General features: G+C 40.3%; 1 protein-coding gene across 3 annotated transcripts in view; it reads right to left on the bottom strand.

Moving 5' to 3' along the window:
• Window positions 1–5715, bottom strand: part of GNAI1 (G protein subunit alpha i1) — a 43062-nt gene extending 37347 nt beyond the window's left edge. The window contains exon 1 of one of the 3 annotated variants that reach the window (XM_021384474.1): window positions 5210–5715. In XM_021384474.1, coding sequence (XP_021240149.1) covers window positions 5210–5327 — 118 coding nt within the window. In that variant the 5' untranslated portion in view covers window positions 5328–5715. Of the gene's footprint in view, window positions 1–4501; window positions 4951–5209 lie in introns of those variants that run through there. The other 2 variants (XM_021384475.1, XM_021384476.1) reach the window with 2 other exon arrangements.

The following is an 11779-nucleotide window of genomic DNA, read 5'->3' on the forward strand; positions in this document are numbered from 1 at the left end:
GAGTAACTCAGCAGGAAGGGATCTGGGGTCCTGGTGACAGCAGCTCAGCATGAGCCACCAGCATGCCCAGTAATCAAAATGGCAACCCACGTTTTGAGGTGCATTAAACACAGCCTAGTCAGACAGCCAAAAGAGGTAACTCTCCCACTACATTTAGCACTGCTGTGGGTTTACCTGAAACACTGTGCGCCTATACAGGCTCCGTAATATAAAAAGGATGTGAAGGTCCTCTAACGTATCTGGAGCAGGGGTCAATAAAGCTGGTTAAATGGGGTGGAAGGCATGCTCGGTGAGGAGAGGCTGAGGATGGCTGGGGTGCCCAGTTTGGAGAAAAGGAGGAGAAGAGGCAATGTCACTGATCTGTGCAACTGGCTTTTCCTTTGTTCCTCCTCTCCAAATCTCTTCTCCCCAGTAAACACGTGGAAACTGCACAAAGTTGCACGTGGGGAGATTCCTTCACTGGATGTGAGAAAAAAAATTTACCACAACAGTGGTCCAATACCAGACTAGGCTTCCTAGCAAAGTGGTTGCTGCCCCACGCCCAACAGTGTTCAAGCAGCATTTGGGTAATGCCCTTACTAATACCTTTAAACTTGTGGTTGGCACTGAAGTAGTGAGGCAACTGGAGTTGATCCCTGTAGATCCCTTCCAAGTGAAATATTCTATTCTAAACCAAAAGTAGCATTAAACACTTGCTAGTTATCCCATAACAAAGCTTGAGATAAGGTACGAACTTAAATTTCTACAGACAGTTATCACTGAAGGTCACACAGGAGATGTTGCCAGGAACGTTTTGGACTACAACAATAGAGGCTGGCATAATTCACAAAGAAAAGGTCAAAATTTCTGAAAGGTGCAATGTATGTTTGCGAGAAGGCGGCTTTTTTAAGAGCTCCAGTAATTGAGACTTCTATCTTATTTGAGTATGAAGAAAGAAAACAATGAGGGAAAGGCAAGAGAATTAATAGTATATAATGCACATATATTTTTCAGTTCATTGCGCAGTCAGGTCTGGAGGAAAGCACGTATTGACAAGGACTGTGAAGAGGATGCAGTAGGAAAGATGACTATGCAGTGGGAGTCAACTGACTGAGCAAAAATATGAAGGTCTGGAACAAAAGAAGAGCAGCTAGAAAAAAAATGCTTGAGATGTGAAAATTTAGAACTGAATATAATTTTAGTTAGTGCCTTAAGCAGCAGGGAGAACTGCAATGAAAAAAAAAAGAGAAGTACTCTGCCTTAAAGTGAAAAATAGGTTCTTGAAGAACATGGCAACAGTGTTTGAGCATGAGCCATACGAATCTGTTTAGGAATGGAAAAGTAGCTCTGTTGGTCATAACTACAAAGTCCCTGCTGAACTTAAATCCAGAAGCCAGACTATCCAGAAAGAAAACAACTTCAGTGGTCAAATGTGCGATCAGCAGCCTTGTGGATCCCAGATTCCACTCCTAAAGAACAGGCCTACTGCCTTCTTCAGAGATACTGAGAACACCAGCACTTAATTTATTGTATTAGGTGAAAAATGTGATGACCCACAAGACAAATGTGTTAATCCTGTAAACTCATGCTGCCAGTTTGAATGAATTCATAAAGCCTCGATGAGTTAAACTCATACCAGAAGGCTTTCTACTAAATGAGGTACTGTCTGTTCTCCTGCCATTGGCATGAATTCAGTCTTTCGTGCTTTGGCTAATTCAACTGAAATGTACTTGCAAATCCACACCTGATCTGGATCACATGTATATTAATGCAGCACACAGACCAGTCACAAAGAGCCACCATCTCCTGAAATGAGTAGAATTACATTCATTCTGCAAGCATCACAGTATTTTCTTCACACCCTCCCCCAACTCTGAACACTAGAAGTTTAAAAAAAATAATGAAGAACCATGGAGAGAAGAACTTGGTTCTATTGCTACCCTTTCTGGGAAGGCAGTCAAGATACAAGATACATACTGTTTTTCAGAAATATAGTTTACACTAGAGATATGAGCTTATCTTTGAGAAATAATGATGGTAAAACAAAACATTATCTCAAACAACCACAAAACAAGTTTAGGAACCATCAATGATACAAACACTAATGGCTTATGGAAAAGTACTTGGAACATTACATTTTTTAGTGTTGGACAACATACTAGACTGTAATTACATTTCACAGAAACTCAAAAAAAAACTCTTCATCACAAACAAGAGACGTATGGATAAAAGCCATTTAAATGAAAGAAGCTTGTTTAATGATTTAGGATTAAAAAAAAATCACCAAGCTTCATATACAAACACTTTACAGTTGGCTTACAGACAATGTACTAAAGTTCAGCTTATTTCTAATAACAAAGATGGCTTTCAAATTTTCCAGAAAAGGTTCTCCCACTGTTGGCATATAACATTGAAGTGCATAAAACTACAAGGTTAGAATATTTTATACAGATATTGGGCCAAATCCAATACTTTTATTCCAAGAACAGATGCACGTTCTACAGTCAAATCTGTAGAAAATGAAGTACCAATTTACAGATGTTTTAAAACAAGTTACACAATTCAAAGCAACAGTATTTTGAACAGCTTCATTCTGACTGCTTCTTCCTAGAAATAGAACAAAATATAAATCTAACATAGGTCAGTGATACTGTTCACAAAGTCATGGTTTACACACAGCAGTATCATATCTCCCTCAAATCAATGATATTTCCTGGTTTAGAAAAACCAGGAATTTTAATTTAATTCCACTGTAAGCCAGAAACAGACTAATTTTATAAACATATCTTCCAGTTGAATACACTAACTCAAGTTTCATTAGGATTTTCTAATCACTGTACAAAAATAGTTTTTACAGATGCTGGAGTACAACTGGCTTACTGAGTAGTAATCATACAGCTACACACTCTTTTACATAAACAAGGTATTTCAGATGCCTCTCACACACCATATCTTCCCATCAGCACACCACAACTTGTTCTTTTCCTTTTATTTCAGCATGTTTTTAGTAGCACAAGCCCATAAATAGATGCAGGAATACAACTGAGTTGATGATAAACTACGACATATGGGCAGAAAAAGCAACTGGAAAAATGAGTGGTGAGAGGAAAATGACTCTAGTGGAAGTAACTTAAAATAGTTTTGCCATCAGATAAAGCATTCACATAACATTTAGAATATCTAAACACAGGAAATTGAACAGAAAAGCTTCCATTAGGATCTGAAATGCATAAATGTATCCATAAACATACACACAAAGCCTTACTCTGAGTTCAGTGAACATTTATGTAATATTTAAATGATTCAAACACTGGCCCTAGAAGAAGTTAATCTGTTCATTTTCACTTTTTAATAGTTGAAGGGGAAATGCTACACTGAGTTGTAACTTGAGGAAATGCATGTATTTGAGCATTTGCATCATATCCTAAGATTTCAGGAGTTTGCAGCAGAAAACAATTTCCTCAAAAGCTTTTCTGCATCAATAAGAATTTATATAAAAAGCTACTAACATATAAATTTGTACATAAGAATGTTAAGCTACCGAAAGCAGCTCATTCTCAAGTTTAATGCAACTTTTTATAGAAGACTTCACCCATTTCCACAGAATAGCGTAACAACTACCTAACTACGAGTATTTAAAGTTCAGTACACAACAGCAAAACGCCAAAAAATGATTTCAAATGCTGTGTCAGAGCATATACAAAGCACTACCCTGCAACTTTCAAAAAAGAAGAGGATGTTTCCTGCAGTGCACTACTATTGATCAGAGGACAACCTTTCCATACAACAGTCTAGAGGCTTACAAAGCCGTACAGGACTAAGCACAGTATCAACCAACAGCCTAACACTTTCAGGAAAGCAAACTGAAGAGAAAAGCCTTCTTTCCCTTATATGCAGAATTTTAAATCTATACATACATTTTTGGAAACTTGCTTTACCCATACTAGGCTTGTAGCATTTCTTCATATATACACACAAGAGAGTGCTTCAGTTTCCTGTACCTGTCTGGAGCTATTTTAGAAGTTCCCAACAGAGAGAAGTTACTTAAGACTTCTACTACAGTGAGGTTTGTATTAAATAGAATAGAACTCTACGAAAGCCAACTTATGGAGGAGACAAATTGAGTAGTATTTTAAAAAAGAAACCTTGCGTGGAACTGTAGCTTCAGGAAGGGCAACACAAGGAAAACTGAAACTTCATTTTTTCCATTTTTTTTTGTTTTGTTTTTTAAATACGGGTTAGAAGGACCCAGAGCACTTGAGCTATAAAGTGTAACACAAAACTCCTCGACAAGACCAATACAACACATGTCTTGCAGGATTCAGCTGTCCACAACATGTACAGTAGTTTTAGATCTGGACAAAGGCATTTCTAATTAAACACTGCTTCCTCTTTTATGGTCATTTTTAGAAGTAATTTTACTTCATCTATCTTTATACACAATCACATCACTTAAAATACGCAATCCTGCTAGCTCCGAGAACTTGAGAGCAAAATTCAGGAAGACTTGATAGCACAGTACCATAGAATGGCTTGGGTTGGAAGGGACCTCAAAGGCCATTCAGTGCCAACTCTGCCGAGCGCAGGGCTCACCAGACCGGGACCCAGGGCCCCATCCAACGCGGCGCTAAGCACCTCCAGAGGTTGGGCATCCACAGCTTCTCCACGCAGCTCATCACCCTATTCCAGCGATTCGCTGTATTACACATTTTATAACCCCATCAAGGTTTGACCTTATGTTGTAAAAGTTCGGCAACGTAACCAACTTCCGAAAGAAAACAATGCAAGAAGTCAGACGGTGCCTCGTGTTCCTTTGATGTTTTTTCCACTTCACTCTTACAGCAGTAGTTTAGAAGGGAATGTTCTACACTAAACATACATCCCCCAACCTAAAACTCCCTTAAGCCCTTCCTCGGCACGGAGGTACCCAGAACCCACATCAGAAGTTCAAGACCTCTACCCCTTCACGTGGGAATCGGGGCCTTCTCTAAACAAAGCACCAGCCGCTCGGAACCGCTTCCCGGCCCGGCCCGCAGCCCCGCCGCGCCCACCTGAGCCCCCCCCCGCCCCAACGCTTCCGAGACGCCAGCAGCGGCCTTCCCGCGCCACGCGCCCGGACACCCGCCCCGCCGGCCCCGGGGGAGCGATGCGAGGGGCACCTCCGCGGGCCCCCGCCCTCGGTTCGGCCCTCACAGCTCCGAAGCTCGGCCCGGCCGGGGGCTTCCCTTACCGAGCAGGAGCAGCTTGACCTCCCTGGCCGCTTTCTCGCCGTCCTCCCGCAGGTTCCTGTCGATCATCTTGCTCCTCTCCACCGCCGCCTTGTCCTCGGCGCTCAGCGTGCAGCCCATCTCGGCGGGGCTGCGTACCTCGCCGCGGGGAGAAGCGAGGAGCGGAGGGCTTCGGAGCGGCGGAGCAGAGCCTGCCCGCTTTCTTTCTCCCTCCTTCCCCACCTGAAGCGCAGCGGCGACGCAGGCAGCGCGCACCGGGTTTACCTCACACGCAAGCAAGGGGAGAGCGCAGCAAAAAATAAAATTGTAAAAAACACCACGACGAAGGGCGCGGTAGGCTTCCCTCAATCCGTCCCCGGGGGCACGCTACCGGCGGAAGCCAGGCACCGCGTCTACCCCGCGCTCCCCTTCCTCGAAGCTGCTACCACCGCCCCCGCCCCTCCGGAGCTCTCGGCGGCGCGCACAGCCCACAGCGCGGCGGGAGGGAGAGGAAAGGGGGCGGGGGCGTGCGCGTGCACGCGGGGAAGGGCGGGGCGGGTGCGAGTGCGCCTGCGTACAGCATCGGGCGGCGGAGGGAGAGAACGGAATGCGGGCGCGAACCTCAGAGCGTCCTGCGTGTGCGTGACGTCAGCGCACAGCCCCGCACACCTGGCGGCACAGGGGGGAGCCGTTGAGGGCTCGAATTTAAATGGCTCTGGGCGGGAGGCTCCGTTGCGTTGAGGAGGGAATGTCCGGGGAGGGCTGTGCTATTGCCCGTAGGGTCTACTCTGGAGACTGCGAGTTGCCTGTGGCGGGGTGTCTGACTTCCCAGTGCGCTACCACGGAATCTGCATGAGACAAAACTTTGTAAATTTTAGGAAAAGTCTCAAAATGTCACATGCAAGAGTGTACAAGGCAAGCATGTTAAATGCAGGTTTGTCTTCTCCAGTGAGCTTTTAGGGTTATTTTTTCTTCTCACAGAATGGGCTCAAAAAGTAGAGAATTTGACAGCACAGGTGATGTTTTATGACAGAAGAGATGCCATCCAGAGAGACCATGACAGGCTTGAGAAGTGGGGCCATACAAACCTAATGAGATTTAACAAGGCCAAGTGCAAGGTGCTGCGCTTGGGTCAGGGCAATCCCAGGTATATAGACACTAGGAGAAAAACTAGTTGAGAGAAGCTGTGCTAAGAAGGACTTGGGAAGTCCTGGTGGATGAAAACGTGAGCTAGCAGTGTGTGCCTGCAGCCCAAAAGGCCAACTGCATCTTGGGCTGCATTGAAAGAGAGGTGGCCAGAAGGGCGAGGGAGGGGATTGTCCCCCTCTGCTCTGCCCTCCTGAGTACTGCATCTGGAGTGCTGCATCCAGACCTGGGGCCCCCAGCATGAGAAAGATGTGGAGCTTTTAGAGAGTGTCCAGAGAAGGGCTAGGAAGAGGGCCGGAACATCTGTCCCTTGAAGAAAAGTTGAGGGACTTGGGCTTGTTCAGTCTGGAGAAGAGAAGCTTCTGGGGAGACCTCCTTGTGGCATTCTAGTACTTAATGGGAGCTTATAAATAGGAGGGAAATCAATTTTTTTACTCGGTCTGATAGTGATAGAAGAAGAGGGAATGGCTTCAAACTAAAAGAGGAGACATTTAGGTTAGATGTTAGGAAGAAATTGTTTACTCAGAGTGGTGGTGAGGCGCTGGCACCGGCTGCCCAGTGAAGCTGTGGATGCCACGTGCCTGGAAGCATTCAAATACTGGGTGGATGGGGCCCAGGGCAGCCTGAGCAACCCTGTCCACAGCAGGGAGTTGGAACGAGTTGATCAGTAAGGTCCCTTCCAACTTAAGTCATTCTATGATTTTATTATTTTCTTCTTTATATAGATCTTTGAATGCTGGCACTGAAGAAGCTGTAAGTAATGACTATAAGTAAACAGAATTAAACCATGAATTAAATATTTTTACTCTTATTAAAACCATTTATGCAACCCTTTCTTAAATAGACTCTGAGAAACATTAATTTGCAAGTCTTTGTAAGACCTCTGAAACATTTTATCTGGCTGTTCTGCATTGTGCTAGCCCCAGAAAGAATGTCTGGGCAGCTAAGAGGTGTGAGTTACTTCTCTGCCCCCAGTTGTTTGCCCTCCTAACAGGTTCCTGCATGCTACTGAACAGTCAGGCACATCTAAATGACAACAGTGTGTAGGAACATCTCTCTAATGTTTAGAGTGTAGTGCTGGTTAGTTGTCATATGCTGAGACAAAATGTGAGGTAAAAGGGGATCGATGTTGAATGACATGAGAACAGAAGAAATAGTAAGGTGATTAAAAGATATCTATGACAAGAAGATTTGTATGGGTTTTATTTCATTTAATTATGTACCCTGTGCACTTATTTTTGTACTTTTGACTACAAGTGTGTGTCACAAATCTTTGCCCTTCTTGACTACTTAATGCTGTCACTACACCCATAGTCATACAAGGTAAAGCAGGCCCAAGTTTTTATCACCCTTTTGCAGAACAGAACTTTTTTTATTTGCAGCCAATTTGTGTTGATTTTTAATTTCAGAGGAGCATAAGAAGTACTCATTACAGATTACATATGATTCAACAATACTATTTCTTCACCATGTATTTTTTTAAATAAAGATTTTTTCATCTATGTTCATCAGTCTCATTTGTTTTCTTCTACTTACTAAGTAATTCCTCAACTGATACTTGATTGTATTCCAGAGTTGCTTTCCATCAGTAGAAGCTTTCAGGGTCCTAGAATCTCTAAAACTCTTTTACAGAGCCCCAAAAGGTTGAATAATTACTGTGCTAATTATTCTTGCCAGTACTGAGAAAAAAGTTTGTGCAGTACTTTCTACAAATAATACCTTACATAATGTTAAATTGTAGAGCAGCGGAGGTCTGAATCTACACCTGGAGCCAGCAGAGATCTTTATGTGGTGGCAGAGGTTCACTTCTAGTGTTCTGAAGTATTTTCTTTTAATCTAAAATATTCTATTGTAGAGTAAAAAACTCTATAATTAAATATTTAAACATTATCTGTATTTGGACAATACACCATCTATCCGTTTTATTCCAAAATGTCAGGAATCTGTTTGCTCTAGCATGTTGGTTAGAATTGCTCTTCAGTAGTGTAGTTAAATGAAATAGTGTATTTCATCCCTGAAGTTAGAATTATACAGCTTTTTCCCTTCATCTGACAAGTTGGTAGAATGCTCAGAAGCTATGTGTGTGTTTTGCAGCCTCATTTCTGAGAGAGGATTATTTCAAGAGATTTTGTTGTTTTGCTTGCTTTAGTGACAAGTAGCAGTAGCTTGTTATGACCTCCCTTTGACTCCCCATCACCTGCTTTTAGGCTCATTTTTAGTAAGATTATCTTCAGCTGCTACTGCACGTGCTTAATAGATAGAATTTATTATGTTTGATACGATAGTTTATAGTGTATAATAATGATTCAGAAACCTTAAAACTTCTTTGCTGTTTTTCTGGTTTTAATTTAAATCATCTAATTCAGCCATCTTACACCTTTTAGCTCTTTTGTTTTTAATCAGATTAAAATATGCAACATCACATCTGAGAAACCAAATACAATTGTTATCCAAGCAGAGGAAAATGAATGAGAATTTGAATTGTTACATTTGGAAAAGGGAAAAGACCAAGGTAAGGTGATTTCATGGAAGAAAAAAAAGCACATCACTCTATGGTTAATTAAAGCTCAATGCCTAATCTAAGATAAAATTTGATATAATTTACTTTATTTTTGTGCTAAGAAAACAAAATATTACCAAAGTCCAGTGAAAAGTATCCCCTTTCATACCAGTAGTTCACTTTTGAAGTATGTATATTACAGTTTTGGTTTTAGACAGTTTCCTGACTTCTTTTTTTACAGTTCTACTATCCCCCTTTTTCTTCCAGATTACTAGGGGCATCCTACGTAAATTCAATCTTAGTAAATTCCATACTCTGAAAGTAAAGTCAAAATGAATTTTTTTTGGAACAACAAAGAAAATAGTTCAAATTTTGTGAAGATGTGGGTGAACAATGCTGAATTGATTAAGCTGCAGTTTGTCAGCATGCTAACATTGATGCTGCTTGTTAATATGGGGGCAATGGGTGCAAATAATTATTGGCAGTGACCTGGAAGACTGCAAGGAAATTCCAGGATGTATATTGTCCGAGGGTGGTGCTGCTGGAAGGGAGAGGAAATGTATGCCATGTAGGTTAGCAGATGCTATGTGTGACCTAGTACTCACTGCTGCCCTGAAACATGCAGTAAGTCTTCTGTTAATTTTAATGAAGTCAATGCTAATTATGCTAATGTGAGAGGAGAATCAGCTTTGTGTATGCATACAGTGTAATCTGGAGGTCTTTGAAAGTGGACTACGTGTGTTTTAGAAGAAGACTCATCAATGGGGCAGAGGGGTATTTAACATTTAATTCAAGTTTTGTCAATCTATCCAAAAGCTGAGGCTTCCAGTAAGTTGTGTGAGCTAACTCTAAGTTGATGATTTCAACATTCAAGATACTGTAAACAGGTCCTTTAATAGAATGTGTTAGAGCCAGGAGAAAATATTTAGTAAGGTGGATTTCTTTTTGTTCCATCTGCATATTCTTGAAAGATTATCTTGTTTGATTTAATTCTCAGTATTTCTGGTAAAAGAAACTACAAAAGCCACTGTCCATTCAAACTCTGAGCTGCAAATTAAGTAATCATGATAAGGAATTCGTAGTATAAATAAATAAAAGAACTAATTGAACAATTGAGTGTTATTAATAAATATTATATTAGCTTGTAAAAGAGTGACATGCACACACAAAGATACACCTTTATTTCCATAGTGCTGAAGCCTGCACAGGATCTCCAGTACTTCAAAATTTTGTGCCTTGAGCATACACATAGCAGAAACAAATTATACATAAATTAAAACAGGAAAAAAATCAGCTAATACTACAAAGTATGTGTCTCTGTGGGATATGTGTTTATTCTTTGCTCCATGTAAATATGGAAAACTTTAAATTCTTTCACAGTAATTGTGAAGCAGCACTTTGAACCATTGTTTTATTTATAAACAGTGTTGTGCATGAGTAAGAATTAGATGCATGCCTTATATAGGAATGTGTATATTCATGTGTAGCTGGAAGTAAACTTTAGTGTTAATGCAAAAATATTGGTACTTATAAAGATTATTCTTAGGTAGTAAAATGTTGATGTGTTTTTAACAGCTTTAAGTTAAATATATTTATACAAGATTTGTCAGAATATAGTGAGAGAAATGACTATGTAGATATTCCATTTCTCTCTCATACAAGCACTGAGTTCAAGAAAATTTAACAGCTTTTCAACTATAAAATGTAATGACATCGTATGTACTATAAAAGGCAGCTCTTGTGAGTAGGTAGCTTGAATAATCTGTTTCCTTTCCCTGCATTTGAAAATTACATATGAACATCACTTATTCTGATAAATAGATTCTATAAAATATTATTGCAAGATTTTAGTTCCTAGTTAAAAATATACAATACATTCAGCAGCCATTTTGGTGACAAAGCATATAAACACCATAATAAAAAGCAGGGCTGATGACTTATGGAGATTCAGTGCCTTTAACTTTAACTAGTAATTTAAAATAAATAGCTGGTAAAACTTACTGATTGAATGGAGTAGCTTATGACCCACTTATCAAATAAATATGATTTGACTTCTTTTACATTAAAGGTACATGACATTGCATGTAAATAAAAAATAATTTTTTAGTAAGTGTTACTTTTTATTTTTGCAAACTTTGTAAGTGCTGGTTACGGCAGCAGTCTTTCCATGTAAGAATGTTGCTTAACTGTGAGTACTGATCAATAAATAAAATAACTTTGGAATCTGTATCAAAGTGGGTTTGTCCTTCTTTGCAGGCATGATGACAAAGCCTAATACTAGAACTTGGCATTCTATTATTGTGACTCTAGGATTCTCTTGATTACTAATGATGGAAAAGGAGCAAAGTCTTAAAACTGCTTATCTCCTTTGATTACTTTTTAATGCCCAGTAATATCAGGCACGTCAGAAGGAAGGCCTTTGCCATGATTTTGTGCTTGCAAGTATACTCAGTCTTCAAAATATTCCCGTTCATGCTTGTACAAGGTCCCAGATTCAATCCAGAATTATATTTCCGTCTATGCTTACTTTTACTTTTAGCTTGTGCTTAGCTTTGAACTCTGCTCCTTCTGAAAAAGTGTTTGTGTTTTGTAAAGCTTTTTTTTTTTTTAGCTGCACGAGTTGATCTAAATAAAAAATGTTACCTCTACCAACAAACTTCAGTATTAAGCAGTTTATTAGTAACAACAAAGTTCGTGATTCAAATGTTGGCTCCGCTGAAGTCAATGGAAATGTTATCTTTAACTTATCGTACTGCTCATCAGTACAGATGGAATTTCTCATTTGGAACTCAAATGCTTGAAGTTATACTTGTATCTAAGTGCATGCTTGATCTACAGCCAGGGTGCTTGACATCTTGCAAAATTAAGACTTGCATATCTAAACAGATTATGCTGATACTCATTATATTGTTTTTACTGCAAAAACACCAGTTTTGTTGCAAAAATG

The sequence above is a fragment of the Numida meleagris genome, chromosome 1 (genome assembly GCF_002078875.1).
Source record: "Numida meleagris isolate 19003 breed g44 Domestic line chromosome 1, NumMel1.0, whole genome shotgun sequence".
Lineage (NCBI taxonomy): Eukaryota > Metazoa > Chordata > Aves > Galliformes > Numididae > Numida > Numida meleagris.